The sequence below is a fragment of the Equus asinus genome, chromosome 9 (assembly GCF_041296235.1).
Source record: "Equus asinus isolate D_3611 breed Donkey chromosome 9, EquAss-T2T_v2, whole genome shotgun sequence".
Classification (NCBI taxonomy): Eukaryota; Metazoa; Chordata; class Mammalia; order Perissodactyla; family Equidae; genus Equus; species Equus asinus.
In genome coordinates, this window is record NC_091798.1 from 88,829,071 (window position 1) to 88,849,887 (window position 20,817).

A 20,817-nucleotide genomic window follows, 5' to 3' on the forward strand; every position below is an offset into this window, starting at 1 on the left:
ATAAAACAACAACACTTTTAAAAAGACACATATGACAATATTTCCATAACCACAGGGTAGGCAAAGCTTTCTTAAACTGAACACAAAAATTAACCATAAGAAAAAAAAGCTAGGCTGAATTTTAGTAAAATAAAAATCTTCTGTTTATCAAAAAATATCATTAAGAGAGTGAAAAATTAAGCTACAGAATGAGGGGAAGATGCTTGCAAAATGCATATCCAACAAAGACTCATATTCAGAATACATACAGAAATCCTACCAAAAGAAAGAGAGGTACACAGACAGAGGACACAATAGAAAAATGGGAAAAATATTTGAACAGAAACCTTAAAAAAAAAAGACATCCAAATGGCCAATAAATATATACAAAGGTGTTCAGCTTTTATAACCATGGTGGAAATGTAAATTTAAACCACAATGTGGAAGCACCATGTACCCAACAGAATGGTTAAAATGAAATAGACAAATAATACCAAGTGATAGCAAGAATAAGAAGCAACTGAAACTCTCACGTGGCACTGGTTGGAGTGTAAATTCAAACTTACTTTGGAAACACTTTGGCAGCATCTCCTGAAGCTGAACATATGCATGCCATGACCCAGAAATTCTGTTCCTAAGTATTCACCTAGCAGAAAGTGCATACATGTTCACTAAAAGATACGTACAAGAATGCTCATGGCAGGACTATTGGTAATAGACCCAAACTGGAAACAACTCAAATGTCCACCAACAGCAGAATGAATAAACAAATTGCAGTCTGTTCATAAATTATATTACAATACAGCAAAGAGAATGAACAAATAATGCTACCAATGACAGTGTGGATAAATCTCACGAATATAATGTTGAGCAAAAGCAGCCAGAAACAAAGAAAAAAAAAAATGCTGCGTGATTCCATTCATATAAGGCTCAAAAACAGGTAAAACTAATCTATGGTTACTTTCAGATATGGTTATTCAAGGAAGTGGGAGTAACTAGGAGTCACTTATTGTAATATTCTTCTTCTTGATATACATATATTATGTGTCTACACGTGTATTAATATCAAACATGTTTACATATATATCAGCTTTGAAAAAAATTCATCATGCCGTAAACTTGTGATGCACTTTTCTGAATGAATGTTGTACTTTGAAAGAGATGTTTTAGTAGCTTAAAAGGATAGAGGTATGTTTGACTCAAGCAACAAAAAGTTGAGAGGTAGCCAATAGAGAACCAGTCTGGTGTCTCAACAATGTCGCTGAGAATCCAGGCTTCTATCTTCATGCTCCGTCATGCCCAGCATGTGAGTTTCATCTTCACCATTGCAAGATGCCTGTGAGACCTCTAGGCATTGCATCTGCATTAGGGAAGGCAGAACGCAACAGGCGCACAGCCAAAGAACATACCAACTGAGTCTAAGTCTGCAGAATTCTGGATGCCTTTTATGTTAGTCATCATGATTTTCTATAGTTTCCAAAAGTTCCACAATCATATGTGTTAATGTTATTTTTAAAAGAAAGCTCTGCTAATGGGAGGGGAATAAAGCAAATTCGTGTTCTGATTTTGAACTTTAAGCCCTACAGAGGTAATTTCCAGGGTTTCCCAGTGGGCTGAATAATTGCAGAATTCCCTCTATGCCTCTGTAGGGGCAGGAAAACAGCCTTGAACTTATTCTTGGAAGGGTACAGAACAATATACTGCCCCTTGATTCTCACATTATACGGTACATACAAAGACCTTGTGTGGGGGCCCTAAATGCTATTCTTTGGGAGCAGAGGTGTTTCTGACCTGAAATGACTTGGGGAAAATGGCAGCATCCCACACAGCCAGGGTTTGGTGTGTAGGTGTCTGCCGCTGCTGTTCAACACTCAAATGCATAATTTATCCATTTTCTGGAGCTCTGCAGGGTAGAACTTAGCTCAGAATAATTAAGGAGAAATGCAAATCAAGAAATAAGGGTGGCTATAGTTTAATTCACTGAAAGAAGACATAAGTAAAAAGCAGTATAAATTATATTTCAACGGAGTTGATTTCCTGAAAGAGACCATTGATCAACATTTTTTCTTAAGACAGTGACCTTTGAAATAGTTCGTGTTTTGGAGGAATTGAGTTTATTCACCCTATCTGATTGATAATTCTCCACCCGAAGCCTTCAATCCTTCATTCACCTTCAGTCATTACAACCTGAGAAAAGCTGGTTACCAGCAAACACACTCCGTGGGGGCTTCTGCTTACGGGACCTGAACATTCTTCTCCCTCTGACTCGCAATCGAAGCACCGTTTGGAGACAGCCCTCAAATTTTCCAGAGAAGAGAAGTGGAAGTTGATACCTAGAGGTTCTGAATTGTAAGAAGCGAAATTGTGTTAAAGAGCCAAAAACCTATATGATTTTTAGATTTAATTTTCAATGAAATATTTATTTACTGCCCTCTTTGTGTGAGACCCTAAGCTAAAACCTGGGGTATTCAGAGAACATTTCTCCCTCCATAGGAGCCCTCCATACCATGCCCTAGAGCCATCCCGATAGCCGCCCCCCAATATACACACAGTGATGCTGATCTTTGAATCTCTCTAGGGCATTGGGCTGTTTCTCACCTCCTCACCTCTACTCTACATCAGGACACTGTCCTCTTCCCTCCTTCTGCCCCACAACCCACTCCCCCCAACTTGGTCACCTTCTACTCAGCTGTCAGGGCTTAGCTCAGACATTTCTTTAAGAAAGCCCACAGAAGCCCTCCCATTTAGAACTTCCTTTCACTGAATGAACTTAAAATGGCACAAGGAGACAAAAATAAAACGTCTTGTATGACTATATTTCAGGAGTCTTACTTGTTCAACATGCTAGTGACATAAAACTAACGTTTATTATCATTTTGTCACAACAAACAGACATGTTCTCTCCCCACTTTGTAACCTCATTATTCTTCTGGCCCATATTCTGATTACAGATAGTACCTTGTTCCTGTCTTGGCCTCCTTGGAGGTAGGGATTGCATCTTACTCATCTTGGTTCCCAGCTGGAATCAGTATGGTGTCCTGACATAGTAGATGTTATAAAAATATATTTACACTGAGTATAGTTAAATATAATTACATTGAATTGACTGTAAATAAAATGGGCATCAGACTTGCCCCACGAAGGAGTTTCTATTCAGTCTTCCCCCCAGGCTTATAAAAACTGATTCAAGTTTACAGCAGATACGGAAACAATACACACTCGCCTATGACAAATCCAAGAAAAACTCTAGGCCACATAGTGAAGGTGGTGCTTTTAAAACCAAAGCATTTTTATAGAAACGAAAACTTGGAAGTCAATTGAATATCTATCAATAACAGACTGGTTGAGTAGTTTAAGATCCATCTTTTCGGAGAAATACAACTGGGCGTTAAAATAGTGACGTGAATCTATGCTTGTTGATGTGACAAGATGCTTATGACATAGCTTTCAATGACAAAAGCAGATTACATAATGGTGATTTTATTTGCATTTTTAAAAATGCGTGTGTGTGTGTCTAAAGAAAAAAAGAAGAGCCTGGGAGAATACACACCACATGTTAGCACTGCTTCTCGCTGAGTGGTGAAATTAAGGATAATTTATCTCTTGTTCTAAATTCTTTTCCTGAATGCTTGCAGTGAGTAAAAGCAGGGAAACATTAAACTTTCATTGGAGATACAGTGGTCATGGGTGGCATAGCTACATGCCCAGGTGTGTGTGAGGACATCATGCTATTCCGAGGGGTACACTAAGCTATTTAATTTAAGAAGTCCCTGTATTATGACTGAATTAATAACAGCTGAATTTTTTTTTGCTATTGTTATATGCCAGGAACTCTGCTAAGAACTTCACATACATTAATTCTTTCATTTACATGTACAACAACCCTTCCTGCTTTATTTTTCTGTCTAGCACTTATCACTTTCTGATACTCAACTGTTTACTTATTTATCGCCTGTGTTGTATGTCATTCCTCTCACTAAAGTGTAAACTTCCTGGGGACAGTGATATTTGTTTGTTTTGACCACTGCTGAATCTCTGGTACCTACAGCAGCGCCTTGCCCCTTAGTTAGTATCCAAATGAATGGATGAATGAACAACCTTATGACATAGTAATTAGTACAATTCCTGTCTTACAGTGAGGACTCTAAGAGAGGCGAAACAATTTGCTTAAGTCACACAGCTCTGAAGGAGCAGAACCTATCTCAACCTGGATCTACACGATTCTAGGAGCTGTGTTCTGAACCACTCTCTCTCATCAATTACAACAAATCCTTGAATGACAATCCACGGGAGCACGGTGAGAAGTCACACAAGCACTTGCAAGTATGGTTTCCTCCTGAGTATTAAATTAGTAAGATCTTCACACAATCGATGATGCTCAATCATCCATAACAGTCATCACAACAGGCATGATATTTTTCAGATCAAAAATAGGAGGAACAGAGCCTAGAAATCTAATCTTCTAAATGAAGAAGAAAACTGTATGCTGGGAAATAATCTTAAGGCATCTTAAAAAAAAAAAAGTGAATGTAAGAAGTTGGACCAAATAGGTAAGAACACCCAAAGGGAAGGATTTCTCAGGGAAGTCCAGCGTTGACGCAGGAAGAAGGTACTGGGAGCAGCAAACCCAAATATTTGGCCCATGTCTGGCCACAGCAGTTCAACAATGCTGGTCCTTAGGATCAGCCGCATAACTTGCCTTGATTGCCAAACAATCTTTTAACTGTCAGGGGGCATCCCATGTGAAAATACATCAATTCTCCTGCGTATGTGGGGCTGGAGAGGTAAAAAGCTGCAGGTAGTGTCTGCAGCCCGACACGGACCGCAGTGGGTTCCTGCAGGTCTTGGAGCTCAGGACCCGGAGAGAGAATCCTCTGACCAGCAGATACTGTTCTCCAGCCCCTTTGGCAATTAAGCCATAGGCATTCTAAATTATTAATGAGTCTTTTGTGAGCTTGATTAACGTGAGTGAGTCCCTTTGGACCTGACAAACTTTGGGAGCTCTTACAAATCCAGTTTCTAGATCCTTAATGGGAAAACTAGCCCTGAATTGTAATGACAATTCTACCCCTCTCAATACACACACACATATACACACAGTCACATATATGAAATGTGCACAACATATAGATACACACACAAACACACTCATGTATACGCATATATACATACCCATGAGGCCCTGTTTGGTCAGGCAACCTCCCTGGATGACATCATTAGCTCATCTTTCCTATAACTGCAAAATCACACAGTTGAAAAGATATGAAAATTTTCCTTCAAATGTGCTTATATTTGTCCATCTTTGGTGGTTGCCAACTTGTCATCAAGGGCAAGCAGATTCGCTTCAGCACAAAGCCGTCCCAGGTACGGTTCAGGTGTCCCCCACAGTTCAGCACTAGGTGGTCCTAACGGCAACCAGTTGGCAGGGGCTGCTCCCCTTGAAGCAAGAAGTGAGCAGGGCCACCGGGCTCCTGAACAGAGCCGAGAAGGAGACAAAGAGCGCCTTTTCTTCTCTCCCACCTACACCAGGCCCTTTCTCTGCAAGAGCTGAGAGCTGACAGAGGCCAGCCCAGGGGGCCTTTATGAAAATTCTGTTTAATGTTGAAAACCATCATACCCAAACACGTGAAAGGACCATTCTTTGAGACTGCCATTGTGTCTGCTCCTCATACCTGTTACTTCTTGTTAACTCCCCCAGAATGTAACCTAAAGTCCTTACTTGGCCTTGAAGGCCATTAGGAACTGGTTCCCAGCTACTCTTTGACTGTATCTACAGCATGCCCTCCCCATGTTTATTCCACTCCAGCCCCGCTGGCCTCCTCACTGGTCTTATAGTGCATCCCCATGCTGCTGCCTCAGGACCTCCACACTTGCTGTTCCTTCTATGGAATACTCTCCCCCCACAGATATCCACATGGTGTGCCTCTCACTTCGTTTAGGTCTTTATTCAAATATCACCTTATCAGAGATACTTTCCCATCATACCTAAAACACGCTGCAGCCCTACCTCCTATTGCTCTTTATTCTCTTACCTCGATTTATTTTTCTTCCTAGTTTTCATTCGCCACCGACATACTATAAATGTACTTATTGTCTGTCTTCCTCCACTAGAATATAAGTTCCTTGAAAGCAGAGATTTTGTCTGACTTGATGACTGCCATCCCCCCAGGACGCAGAACAGGGGCCAGGTCACGGTGAGTACTCAATCAGTGTGTGTTGAATGAATGACTTGTGCTTCTCCTTCCGCATTTCCTTTCTTATTATTTTACCCATTGCCTCCTGATATTTTGAGGATGTCCTTATGCATTATAAAATCCTAATTTTATACTCTAGAAGGGTGTCATTCTCCCTGGAGTGCCTAGCATGCAGTGAAGTCCTCCGTGGTGTCAGGGCAGCCCTACACGAAGTCTGGGAGCTCTGGTTAGCTTGAGAAAGGATTTTCAATCACCAGCTAGTTCTACAGAAAACCCCTGAAGGGAAGGTACTAGGGGGATTCTAAAACCGTTCCAGGAGGTGATGGCCAAATTCATCTGTGGGAGAGGAGTGTTCTTTAGGGAACTGCTTTACTAGGTCTTTCAGTTATGCAAAGAGAGGCCTGGAGCCCGGCAGGATATAAGAGGCTGAGACAGAAGGGCAAAATTTTGCTCTCATTTTATTACAAAAGATGTCTATATAGGTAAGAGAGGTCTTTGTCTTTTGGTGTTTTCTTTCGTGTTTCTGATCTGAAAAACAGAGTTTGAGCAAAAGCTAGAAATGTAAAGAACAAAGTAGACTGGAGAGGCCAGCCTGTTCAGTATAGCTGGAAGACCGGGCTGAAGAAGAGATCAGAAGGGGCTCCTAGCAATACTGGAGGCTTCACATTCAGTTTTGTTTTGTTTCATGACCTGTGAAGAAATTTCCCTCATTAACCCCAAGTCTTCAACAAAAGCTATGTTCAACACTTCCAGGGTCAGTCTTGTGTCAGCACTGCCTTAAGGAATAAATGGAGCACTGTGTCAATGTTTTGGGGTGGTGAAAACCAAATGGGACTAGGGAAGCATGAAGAGGTAGTGGTGACGTGGCTAGAGGTGATGGAGGAGAACTCAGAAGGAAGAGGTCAGAGATGTCAACCAGGAGAATGTAATCATCTACAGAAATTCTTGGAAATTTGGGATAGGAAACAGTATTTCTTGAATTCAGTATGATATCAGTATTTGGATAGTAAAGGAAAAAGGACCCTGAAAGAATGGAAGATTTAAGACTTTTGGATCCTTTTGGTTATCTACCTTTCAAACTTTACTTAACCATAGAAATCTGTTCATCAAATGAGTTATTATATGGAACCCAACGTGTAAAACCAATCAAAATTGAGCTGCCGTGATAAAACGGGATAGGAGTTTGAATTTATGCCGACTTGGTTTTCCCATTGGGTCCCATGTTGGCCCTCAGGCACCTCTGTGGAAACCTAGTGCTCCAGGAACACAGTTTAAAAACCATGGATCTGGAACTCAAAGCAAGAATATGCTCTTTAATATTCTAGACAGTTGATCATTCAGCCTGACTCTGAGAGCTCATTTCCTGCTGAGCAGCATTCCCTGAGCCAACTGTCACTGATGTGATGCTCTTCCTTCTCTTAAACCGAATTCCTCAGTCTTGGGACTTCTACCTACTGATCCTAGTGAAAAATCAAAATAAGCCTAATTCCTTCTGCATGACAGCTCTTCAAATCTTTGAAGACCTCTTACGTCCTTCCCTGAGATGTCTTTGTTCCAGGTTAAACATTCTCAGTCCTCCAACTATTCTCAAGCTTTCTCACAGTTCGTACACTATTTGGGGATCTGAAATTACTGATATCAACTGGAAAAAACAAACTCAGCACAGAAAGGGAGTTAAGACTGAAACAGGGCCATGTAAAGTGGTGCACAACCACATACACTTTGAGGGTAGTAAAGGAAAGTGAGAGTGTTGATCTCCTATCTGAAAACAGTCCAGAAAACGTGTTCCCTCCTGAGCGCTGTGAAGGGGGCTGGAAATCAGGTCCAAGCTTATTCACCTCTGAGATGTGCCCAGGATCACTCCGTGGCTCTCACTAAATCAGGACAGGAGGGGACGGCGATCAGTGGCAGAGGCATTCAGCTTTTACTATTATTCTTCTTGAAACACACTCGAGCAGCTGAGCTCAGGAAAGCAGGACAGCCAGCACCGAGCATGGGTTCATTTCTGCTCGTCTTTGCTGACCACATGCGTATCCACAGAGCTACTGACTTTGCCCAGTGCCATGGACTCTATTAACTAACAATAAATGACATTCTGTAACCACGGGATCCATCCATTGTTTCAGAGCCGGATATACCAGTCTGTGAGCACCGCTTAGTAATAATCATTGGGTTTATGATATGCACTGGTTTTGGTGGAGCCTGTGGGGAGCAGGGAGGCCAGTTTCCAAGGTTAAGGATAGTTGCACAGCTAGAAAGTGCGCATGTGACCAGCACATTATGAGAGGTCCCCCTCGCCCCGCCTCCGAAACAAAACGTTCTTCCTGGTACCAACATGCTTCACACACACACACTGGTGGTGGCTTGAGGCCTGGAGACATGTGCATACTGTGCAACCCAACAGTGGGAGGACAAACAAGGCTGCGCTTTGATATCAGGACCCCTCTCAACGCCTAGCCTTTCTGCATGTGGCCGTACAGTACGGTTTGCCCACGATGAAACTCTTCCGTGAGTATAAACTGTGAGTCCTGTGAGTTCTTTCAGCAACTGAACACTTGAGATGATTAATGGGTAATTGACACAGTGAGGATGAGAAGGGACTTCAGACACAGGCCACTCTGAAGCCTGAAGGATGCTTCTGATGGGAGAGTGTTAGTGTTTGGTGCTTATAGCATACAATTTTGTAAGTGGGTGTGATGGAAGATGATACTTCAGTTCTGTCGGACATCAGGGAAGCACCCCCAGAAAAACAACAAGAACATGTTCTGGTTTGTTCCAATACAAAAATATTTCTACCTTTGACAAAGAATACATTCGTGCAGAGGTGCCAGGTGTGTATGCAAACAGAGAAGGACCATGGTGTTAATCCTCATTTCTCTTTCTTTTTCCCACAAACTCCTTTATTTTGGCCCTGTATCTCTTAGAAGAAGCATTGTAGTTTCATGCATGAAAGTCTTTTCTCCACAAATAGAATGTTATAGACTCTTTTGAATCCTAATTCAGGTCATCGATATGGAGGAAGGAATCAAAGATTATCCCATGACGGCATCCACAACAAATCAGAGGTTTGGGAAGGAAGTCGGTTGAAGAGGGAAGAGAATGTATATGTGTCAGTGCACGCACCCATATGTGTATGTGTGCATGAGAGTGTGCATGCTCACAGACGTGTAGTTGTCACACACCACATGCATGTGGAAAACATGATCTGTGACAAAAATATGAAACAAAATATAATCATTTTATTCTCTTAGCTCAGGATTTGAGCTGTATCGAAATCCACGCTCTGCCACCCAACGGCTGTGACCGTGAACAAGTTATTTAACTGCTCTGAGGCTGGTTTCCTCATCTACAAAATGGCAACGATTTTTACTGTGCAAGTTTCTGATGAGGATTAAAAGAGATGATGCATGTGCCACACGTGTTATTAAACTAAAAAATACCACTGACAGATTTCCAGAGGAGCAATTTTGACCAAAATTTGCCGATTTCCTTTCCTCTCTCTGAGGATCTGTGTGGTATAAAGAGGAAGGGCAAGAAGAAGGAAAAATGGACTCAAAGAAGGATTAAGAAGGACCAAGGTGGAAAGAATTGCTGGAAGACATGGTGAAATAGCATTAACTTCACTCAGCCTGTCTGCACTGGACTAATCCCCTCGGAACCAACCAGGAAATCTCCTGTGGCTCAGCAGACAGAGGCAGCTAAACCAGGGACCTGCTGACCCCAGAGCTGGAACGTCCCCCATCCACCTGCCACGGAGTCAGAGGCAGGAAGGCCACTCAACGGGGATGTGGTGGAGGGTCGGCCTTAGAGGATCTCTGGAGTCCCTTGTCAGGATATTTTACAAACTACAAAACGCTGTGTCATTTCACATGCTTATTTAATCTGATGTTTACAATTATCCTGAGAAAAAGGTGTAACTGAAGAATCACCGAAAGTCATCACCTAGAAAGGCCTGACTCAAGATTCAAACCTAGTTCTTCCCACTATCATGGCTTCGTAATAGAGCTGCTTCCAACTTGATCGCAGACAGGCTGGTGCCCTGCCCCATCTACCCCGAGCTCACTCGTTGGTGGTCAGCACGCTGACAACTCTGCGTCAGGCGGCTCTGTTTCTCTTTCCTCTGTCTGAAGGCTTTCTTGGGATCACGAGAGCTTAGCAAGGAATGGAATCTGGAAAGGTGGGGATGAGAATTTAATGCCTCTTGGGGCAACCTCAACCGATGGGGTTGTACAGGAGTGGTTAGATGCCAGCCTCCGGGATGTTCCATGGGTTTCCAGGGGTGCCCCCAGTTCCCATGAGCCCCTGTTGCTCGCAGTGGTAGTAACCCACTCATACCACATGTCCTATATTGGCTCTGTCCACTTCCTGTCACTTCCTCATGTGTGCTTTCTGGAATCACTTCCTGTGTAAACAACCAGCACGAAATCTTTATCTCAAGGTCCACTTTTGGAGGAACTCAAACTGAGACAAATTCTAAAATCATGTGGCTGCTGCTACTGTTATTATTGTTTTTAATTATACCACGTTCCTGCCAAAAAAAGTAATAATGACCATGCTGATCAGTCAGAACCTGATGATGATTCTTCTAAGACCTGAAAAAAGCTGAAGATAACGTTCTGGACTAAACACAAGTTATTCCTCCTATTTTGCTAAGGAGCCATCTTTTTTTTTTAAAGATCAGCACCTGAGCCAACAACTGTTGCCAATCTTCTTTTTTTTTTCTTTTTCTGCTTTTTCTCCCCAAATCCTCCCAGTACATAATCGTATTTTTTAGTTGTGGGTCCTTCTAGCTGTGGCATGTGGGATGCCACCTCAGCATGGCCTGATGAGCAGTGCCACGTCCATGCCCACGATCCAAACCGGAGAAACCCTGGGCCACCTAAGCAAGGCACACAAACTTAACCACTCAGCCACGGGGCTGGCCCCAGGATCCATCTTACCAGCAGCTGCTATAACTTTCAAGTAGGGTGGTGTTGGCTTTGAAGGGTTCCTATTAATCCAGCTACAGATCCAGTTTGGATTTTCTAGCTAATAAACAATAATTTTAGAATATATCCCACAAGTAGGATATTATCTCTTGATTCAAGAAAACAAATAACTGAATTCAAAATGTTCAAAAAATTGGGGCGCTGGCTCAGTGGCATGTGGTTAAGCTCACACACTTCACTTCAGTGGCCTGGAGTTCACTGGTTTAGATCCCAGGCATGGACCTACACACTGCTCATCAAGCCATGCAGTAGAGGTGGCCCACATACAAAATAGAGGAAGACTGACACAGATGTTAGCTCAGCAGCAATCTTCCTCAAACAAAAAGAGGAAGATTGGGAACAGACGCTAGCTCAGGGTCAATCTTCCTCACCAAAAAAAAAAAAATTTTTAATTTAAAAAATCTGTAAATACAAACAAAGTAGCTATATTATAGAAAACAAGAGCAATCACCTCAACATGCATTCTAGATTTATCAACTTTGTACACATATTTAAGGAATATTTTGAGATTTCAATATAATCTCTAAAAATGGCCAACCATTTTATTTTAGCAAAAAGAGATTCCCAGCTTCCAGTAGTTGACTGTAACTATGGGCTGAACATGTTTAGATTTTAAAACATATAAATGTAAAATTCTGACATGGAAATTAGTAGTAATGCACCCGCTGAAGTGTGATGGTGATTTACTCCGCAGTTTGTCCTCATTCAGAGATGCCAGACCGTAAGTTACAAAGAATAAGTTCACACACATGCTTTGTTTTATAGACTCTAACCATTTATTTAACAAAATGGACATTCCTAATATCTAGCACTTTTCTACATTTAAAATTTCAGGGGAAAGAGACTCGTGTTCTACAGTATAGATTTTTACAAAAGAGTTCATTATCAACTTAGAATGGTTAGTTCATTATCGACACTGTCTCTAATGATTAGGATTTATCATCCTTTAGTGGAGTGAGGTGACATTCTTCTTGTGGAAAAAGTCTATGTTTCTTGTCAGAGGAGATATTAACGGTACAACCTTCCCCTCACTCAGACCTGTCCATCCAAGGATTTCTTTTACCAATAAAACAGGTGGAAGTCCATTTCTCTATTTCGGTTCCCAAGTCAGGTATAAATCCTTTTAATTTAGGGAAGAACTGAAATGTATATAAACCCAAGGGTGGAGGTTGTTTTCCATCCTCTCTACTCACATGCTGCTCTACAAAGTCAAGATTTTCTCGGTGCTTTTGCTCACGTGCTAATCACAGTGCACGTAACTATCATTAGTGTGAATGTGTGGGAGACGTTTTGAATGCTATATAGCACCCGAGGGAAAGAACAAGAGACCCCCCCCCAGATGTGAATTATTGCTCTTCAAACTGTGAAAGCCAGTGATCACTTGTGCCTTGCAGAATCCGGGGGCTCGATCCCCAGGTGCAGGGTACATTTTCCAGGTTTCTCCAGGGCGAAGGCAGGGTGGACGCCCTCGTTAAACCTGTGCCTGATGATGAAGAGCAACTGTTCACTTTCCGCATTGATGAATAGAAGCCTCTGGTTGGTGTAGTCCAGCAGAATGCCCACTCTGGCAGGACGCTCAGTCACATGAACGTCGCTCACGATGCCACTGTAGAAAAATGTGTATCTGCAACGACACAGAATGGGAAATTAAAAATTTTGGAAATCTTGAAGGAACGTGATAAAGAAAATCACTTGGAAATACCCAATTTTTCAGTTAATAACTTCAACTCACAATAACTAGCTGCAATAATGTTGTCCTAAATACCTTAACCAGATCCCTCCTAGATGCTGAAATGCATACCTCATCCCAACAGACAAGCATTCTTAATAATTTTGCTCCTACATTAGGAGGCAGTCCCAGAATAACCAACATATGCCTCCCTTGTAATTTTTCTCAACATTCTAATTCTTTCCCAGCTGCCCACATGTTTTAACTACCGCATTCATGGTGTGTCATTCTTTTGAATAAAACTCCTTTGAGGCTGCCATGTATTTTAAAAAGAACCACAGGCTTGCCTTCCATAAAATGTATTAATTTTACAGTTTAAAAAATTTATAAGTACCTTACATAAGGGCCTTTATGAGCTTTGAGAAATATTTCATTATTTTTGCCCAATTTCATCCTTTGTATATGCTCTCCCTTCCCCAAACCAACTTTCCTTTTCATCTTCTCAATGTTTCCAACAGCCTGGCAGCCAAGGGTGTTGCCTATGATTTCTCTCTTCAATTCAAATAAATTCAACTCAACAAGTATTCATTGGGTGTATCTGAGTGCCCAGCACTTTACTAGCCGCTCCGGGGGACATGAAGGACCGTCGAGCACTGTCCTTGTCCTCCAGAACCCATACTCTACTGAGCAGGAAGCACAAACTTGTTGATGACTTAAACGTGGGCTAGGGCTGAGGGTCCGTGTCAGGGCACAGACTGGTAGAGCGTTCACTAAACACACGTGGTGGACCTGTTTGGTTGTGAAAGGACAAGTTCAAGGACAGGCTGGGAAGGAGAAATTGCTCAGCAGAAGAAGCTAAATTGCTCTGTGCAAAAAGTAACACAAGTTTGGAGTTTTCTCCTGGGAGTCTTAGAGACGGAGGGTGGGGCCCTGAAAGCAGAGGAAGGGAAGAAATGAGAGCTGGCAGAGAAGAAAAGAGACGAGGGAAAGGTCTGTGGATACGGTGGGTCTGAGGGGTGGAAGCCCTGAACACTGGGCAGACTGGGGCCTCAGACTCTAGGTCCGTGACTCTGGTATGGCGGAGAAGGCCAAGGACCTTTAATAACTGTGACGTCTGTCTTGAAGGCCCACAAGCTTGACTGCAGGTGTATTTAGAGAATGACAAGTTGGCAACTTCATTACAGAATGAAGCTCATTTGATAGGACAGAGGTTCATGGGGATGGGAAAACAAGCAAGACTCACACAATGACAAAGGACCTTTTCAAAGCCTTGCTAAAGAGAGGAACGACAGAAGATTATGTAGTTCTAGAAGCTGTAGAGCAGACAAGGGCTGCAGGCAGCAATGATAAGGAGCAGCAGTGTAGGTTCTTACAGAAGGCTGTGGGAGCAGAAGGCTCGTACCCAAAAAGAACCGTCAGGACCGGGTAAGTGAAACAGAGGGCGAGGAGACCAAGCAGCGGGGCAGCAGGAGCAATGATGAGGTGGCAGAACAAGCCCATATGTCTTAGAGAACACCACCATTCGCCCAGCAGGTTTGGAGGGCACATGTGAGTGACTCTGAGGATATTCATGGAGACGTAAGTCACGGGCAGGGATCTAGACCTGCCCTGTCCAATACAGTAACCACAAGCCACATGTGCTCACTTAAACTAAAATGAAGTAAAATTAAATTCAAAATCCAGTTCCTCAGTCCTACCAACCACATTTCAAGTGTTCATTAGCCACATATGATACCATTTTTCTATTTTCTCAGAAGGTCGGATTGCCCAGCACTGGTCTAAAGGGCTCTGAATGCCCAAATGAGCCATTTCCCTACCTCTACTTGGAAGGTGCCTGGGGTCCACACGCCCAGCCCTGGTCAGAGCCAGTCCCCAGCATGGAGGCCTTGGCTCGACCAGGTCCACATGGCCTGAAATCCGCCCTGCCCAGCTTCTGCCTCCATTTCTTGCCGAGCACATCAGTTCCTTCTCCAACCTGCACTCTGGCCTGAAACCAAGCCTGTCTGCTGGGGGCCAGACTCCCCTCCCGGCTTTTGCCTGCCCTTCCTTGGGACTGCTGGCCCTAGTCAAACAAGCATCATCTAGAAGCCTGATTCTTGACAACTTGAACTGCCATGCCAGGGCCCCTACTCCAGCCGACCCACCCCCATGGATGGCACAGCTGGCCCAGACTGAGCCAAGACCCCTTTCAACCCTGGTGGCTACTCCCCTCAGGGCTCCTCATCCCCCAGCCTGGTTGCATTCTTCCTGGCCTCCCCTCTTCACTGTGGTCCCAACTGACTGCTGAAGATATTTGTAGATTTTTGAACAGAAAAGTAAGGGACATGATGAAAATGATATTTTAGAGCTATTTGCCAATTGCGACAGAGAGGATAGTTTGGAGCAGGTGGAGACCAGAAGAAGAGCAAGGCAGGTGGCAGTGGGTGAAACTGGGAAAGGAGGTGAGGAGCCTTGGGCTAGGTGGAAAGGTCAGGAATGGACAGGAAGAAATCCAGTTGATTCTCCCTCCTCAGACTCTCTTCATCTCTCCTTTCCAACTGTGACGTCTTAAAGCTTGGATTCCACACAAGTAAAATCAAGAGTCACACAGTTTGTTTAAAATCATGGATCCAGAAAAAGTGAAAACACAGGAGGGTCTGCCACAGCAGTTCTCTCGGCGTCCCAGAGGCCAGGAGTGCGCTATTTGAAACATGAAATGAAGGCACTTGAGACCTGACTGCTCTGTGCTGTGACCGCACAGGTCAGCGCACTCTCCCTCCCAGAATCTACGGAACCTGCCCTGGGCCTGAGAGAGCCAAGGACCCAAGTTGTCAAGCCTGTTGAACAAAAGATACAATTCTCTTTTCTAGAGGCTTGAAATTTATTACTGGAGGCTAGACGTTGGTTTGGGTTCTTAAGAGTCCGAGTGTCGAAGGAAATTTTCATGAAACCAATCATTAGCTCCAGCTCTAAATCTCCTGATGATAAACTCTGGGTCTGAGTGATTTTAACTCCGGGCAGGGGCTGGGGCCTTAAGCATTGCACGGCACTGAACATCAATGAATCACAATTGCTCTCACTTGATGAAATGCGACTTTAAATAACTCTTGGAGATGGTGTCCTTATGAACCATGTCAGAAAATCAAACTCTGTCAAGTAGGATGCAGGGAGAAATGTGCAGCGGGAGATATGCAAATCCCAATCTGTGGGCCTTTTTCTGGGAACTCACGAGCACTGAAGGCTTCCTTTTTAAGCATTACATTTGAATAATGCCTCGTGTTTGTCCGATACTTTACAATTTCAAAGCTCTTCCCTGTACCTGACTTCATGTGATCCTCACAACCCCAGAAGGTAGCAGACCAGGCATCATCGTCCCCTGACAAGATCGATGAGGCATATCAGGTATGCTCAGGGTTAACCAGCTCCAATAGGAATAGGAGCCGCCAATAGGAAGCCAGTCAAGGGTGGAGCCAGGACTAAAATCAGGTTTCTGGCTCCCAGTCCAGTGCTCTTTTATTCGACCATCCTGTGAGCATATTCAGATTATAACATGCTTGCCCTAGCTCTCTGAGACTAATACCGGTTAATGGCTTTTTCACATCAACCAACTAAACAATACTAACAATATAGACCAGAGGTTAGCAAACTTTTTCTGTAAAGGACCAGACAGCAAATATCTCAGGGTTTGGGGGCCATTTAGTCTCTGTTGCAGCCAGCCAACTCTGCCACTGCAGTACAAAAGCAGCCACAGGCAATATGTAAACAAATGAGCAGGACTGTGTTCCAATAAAAGTTTGTTTAGAAAACAAGCAGAGGGTCCTATTTGGCCTGTGGGCTGTAGTGTGCCAACCCCTGATATAGACCAATGCAGGGAGGGTATTGCGGATCTACGGCTTCCTCACTCCTCTTGACTTCTTTGTGGATGGAGCCCTTTGAGCATTACCCTTGTGGTCTCTCCCAACTCTGGGGTGAGTTTACCAAGAAAAACTGGCCATGCATGGCCCTGAAGCCCCTTCCTCGTCTCTGTATCTTGGTTATAAGCTTCGCAAGGAGACACACATCCTTCTCTGCTTCTCCAGGGACCAACTCTGACATGCAAGGTGGGGCAGCTGGCCTGGCCAAGGTTCTGAGTGGGGATAAGTCTGTCTATTAATAAGATTCAATATAAGAAATCTTCTCGCCCTCAGGTATGAACCACAATTTCTAAAATTAGCTTCCTCAGTCATTAGAGAAATAGTGTAGTCTCCATACACTTGACTCTTGGTTTTCCCTCTTAGGTGGCTCAGAACTTGGGCAGAGAGGTGGGATGCTATTTATCAGGGCCCTCAGAGACCTCTGCCTAGACATCAACTCATGACACTTCGATTCAGAAGGGAGGGGCGGGGCCCCAGCTTACCTCTGTGGTTCAGAGCAGTGCATGTACCAGGTGGTCTCCCCTTGTCCCAGGGCACCAGCTTGCACAGCCGAGCTGGAGCAGATGCCAAGTCGATAAGCTGGACAGTCTGTGACTGTGGTTTCCCAGTAATGCTGGCCACAGGCAGGCAGCTCCTCGCCCAGCACTGATGGGATTCTGTAGGCAAAGTTGATCAGGAGTCGCCAGCCTTTATCTCATAAACATCAACATTTACAAACTCATGCACAGTTTAAGCAGGATTCTAGCCTTGGAAACTTCTGGAATTTGACTAAAGAGATTCGTTGTTCATTGTGCCCCTAACCTTGACTTGATCACCACAGAATTCCCCAAAACCTCCATATGTCTTTGACATATCTCCACTACCACACACAACAGGCATGCACTGCACATTGTATCTCTTGAAGGACCTGGCAACCAGGAAATAACTAGAATAATGGCAGGACAAAAAGAAATGGCATAATCTCTGCTTTTAAAGAGACTGATTAAAAACAAGGGAGGCAGGTAGGGAGTTCCAAGAGAATGTGACTTGCAAAGTTTTCCAAAATTTGCAAAAAAAGGAGTCTCCAAAACCTTCTTTAACAACGCGTTCCATAGTCTGCTGACCTTACTGGGCACCAAGACCAAATGAGGTGCTGCTCTTTACTAACAAGGTGCTGGTGAGGCCCACGCAGAGCGGAGCGTGGAATTACCAGGTGCGATGAGCCTGCTTTGAAGGGGCTGTGGTCAACAGCCTTTGGGACTCTGGCCTCTCTGCGTTGTAGTAGCTGCGCTTGAGGTTGTTGAAAGATCTCTTTTTGTCTCACCTTAGCTATTTTTGAAACAGTCACAGTGAAATGAACCAAAGCACTTTCAACTGCTGGCAGGTGACCTTGTTTGCATGAATTGCTCAGTTTTGCTTTGAAATGGCTGAGACAGCAAGGAGGCATTTTTAACTTAAGCGGTGTTAATATTCAGTCAGCACACTCTCCCTCTCCCCTTAACAGATGAGAAAACGATTTATGCAAGGGACTGTATTTCACCTTCTCATGTCTTTACCCAACAACCTCATTTCAGAGGGGCAGTTACTGACAGGCCCTTGCTCTCTGGAGCAAAGCCCGGCTGCCTGATATTTATGAGCTGATCTTCAACTTATTAATAAATAAATAAAATTCTATAAAATGCATTACAGTTATCATCAGTTATTATCTATGAACTCTTACCAACCTCGAGGCTATTTCTTTTCTTTTTTAATTTTTTGAGAAATCCAAAAAAGACAGAAAAGCTCAGTCTATTTCTTAAATCTTTTTTTTCCTGAATTCACTCATTTGTATATGTTTAGCATCTGCAGTGTTCCGGGCTCCATCCTAGATTCAAAGATTCAGAAGATAGGGATGCTGCTTGAGGATGATTCAGGATCGAGTGGCTGACAAACCACACATGTGCTCAGACCTTTTCACAGAAATGATCAAAGGGCTCCAGGCCCTAGAGAAGGCTGGGCCATCTCCAGGAGCAGGTGACACCTGAGCTGGGCCACAGACAGGGGAAGAGCAAGCTGACAGGAAAGCAGGGCAAGTGTCCGCTGGTCAGCTCAGTGCTTTATCTTGAGCAGGGGGCAGACCACACCAGTGCATCAGCGCCAGCAGTGTGGGGTTCACGTTGGGTATGGTTTTCAAAAGCGTTTCACATACTTTCTCCCACTCGACCATTTTGACCCTCAAAATAACCATGAGAGACTGCAGGTAAACTGCAGAGCAGGCTCCCCTCTGTGCCTTCAGCTTTTTCCTCCTTTACTTGGATCCTTCTTTTTGTGGGAGCTACTGGGGAGGGGCAAGAAAGTCTGAGAACCCTGCATGTGGCCCAAACTAGAAACTCAACTGAGTGTCATTCTCCTCCACTCCTTTTCAAATGGATGGATACAAAATCAGGTTTGCTGTTGAAAATAATAGAACAACAAACCTGGACTCTTTTTTCATTAAACCAAAGATGATGCCTTAATAGAGCCTATGTTTTAAACAAAACCCTCTGAGTTTATAGTTCTGGTAACAATATGGACACTTGCTCCAAGTTATGAACTATCTCTGTCACTTTCCTCTAGTAATGAACTGGAACGGAACTGTCTGGGAGTGCACACATTTATATTCGATACCACACACCCGGGCGGGGTCATTAAACCAAGAATGTGCTCAGGGGAGGCCACACTGAGGCGACAGCCCTCAGAAGACTCTCCTGCAGAGGCATCTCGTGCGTTCTTCCTCTACTTACTCTGTCAGCCGTCTCCGCTCAGCGAAGCTGATCACTGTCCCGTCTGAGGAAATCTGCAGAGCAGGATGGGCCGTTTCTCTCAACAAGAGGAATCTGGTTCCTGTTGCAGTGAAGAAAAGAGGACTCTAATATGGCCACGTCAAGCGCTGTCCCTGGGCCAAGCCCCGTATGTCAGACCTTAGTCTCCCTTTCCTCTGACATCAAAATCCCCCACCCAGGGTTTGCAGATCCGCAGCTGAAAATGCCATCCCTGATAAGGCAGTAGTGGATGCCAGCGGCTGGGTACTACCTGGTGCGCCTCCTATGCTAGAGCTCACTCTGCTATGCAAGGTGTGCTCCTTGCAACAGCAGCACCTACATCACCTGGAAACTAGTTAGAAAGAAGACTCTCAGGCCCCACCCCAGACCTACTGAATCAGAATCCATACTTGAACAAGGCCCCCGGGAGATTCACATGCACGTGAAGTCTGAAGATGCACTGGGGCAACCTGCAGGAGTGGTTCTAACAGTGGAAGGTGCAGGCACCACACTGGGGCTGGGGGGAAACATTTCTGGGCAGGCAGCTCTCCTGTCTTTATAAACATCAGGCTGGCCCTGACTACACCACAAACAAGGCACCTGCACAAGGTTTTGCTGGCTAAGCAAATCATTTAAAGTAGCACCCTCAATCGTGTGCCAACTTTGAGTCTAGGCTCAGACAACAAAATGACCATTTTTTTCATTCCTCACTTCTTTTCGGTCTTTTTTAAGCACCCAAGCAGATTGCTAATGGGTAGCCAAGACTGAGAACTTCTAAGCCAGAAAAATAAAAGCAACGTCTTAACCTTTGACCAATCTTGGGTCCTCATGCCAAAAACCAAGCACAGCCAGCAGACTGGGGCCTTTAAGAAGCTGCTCTCTGGGTAGCAGAAAGGAAGGAATGGGAATGCCTGGGAGACATTCACTGTGTGCAAAGGAGAAAGTACCTCTGGTGGAAATGAGGGCAGCTTCACTCTGTTCACTTGTCCCAAATGCATTGATGGCTCTCACGTAGAAAAAGTAATTATCACTGGGCTGGAGGTTAACTTTCAGCTGAAGTCCTTTGATTCCAGAGAAAGATCTAAACACAAAGCGAGAATAATAATTTTAAATATCATGCCGCTGCTAAACAACTCAGCATATTTTATTCCTGTAGTAAGTGAAGATCTTTTATTAACAACAAATAAATTAATCTTTCCTTTTTTATTTCCACCAGAGTTAGAATGCAAGATTCTACAAAATGGTCATTGTCCACTAAGATTACTTTATCAAATAATTTCTACCGTTGTCAACTTTTGTCAAATATGTGGTTTCCAGAATCTCTTTGGAATAGAA

General features: G+C 43.8%; 1 protein-coding gene and 1 long non-coding RNA gene across 2 annotated transcripts in view; one reads left to right on the top strand and one right to left on the bottom strand.

Annotated features, from left to right (window-relative positions):
• The window catches only part of LOC139046226 (uncharacterized), a 42,851-nt gene that overhangs the window by 21,683 nt on the left and 351 nt on the right, over positions 1 to 20,817 (top strand). The window contains exons 2-3 of the long non-coding RNA XR_011505985.1: positions 4,116 to 4,276; positions 6,091 to 6,173. This is a non-coding gene — a long non-coding RNA (uncharacterized lncRNA). The remainder of the gene's footprint in view (positions 1 to 4,115; positions 4,277 to 6,090; positions 6,174 to 20,817) is intronic.
• Positions 11,915 to 20,817, bottom strand: part of CMYA5 (cardiomyopathy associated 5) — an 84,277-nt gene continuing 75,374 nt past the window's right edge. The window contains exons 10-13 of the mRNA XM_014857010.3: positions 20,430 to 20,563; positions 19,465 to 19,564; positions 17,206 to 17,379; positions 11,915 to 12,785 (exon numbers count right to left, since the gene is read on the bottom strand). Of these exons, the coding sequence (XP_014712496.3) occupies positions 12,539 to 12,785; positions 17,206 to 17,379; positions 19,465 to 19,564; positions 20,430 to 20,563 (655 nt within the window). The 3' untranslated portion in view covers positions 11,915 to 12,538. The remainder of the gene's footprint in view (positions 12,786 to 17,205; positions 17,380 to 19,464; positions 19,565 to 20,429; positions 20,564 to 20,817) is intronic.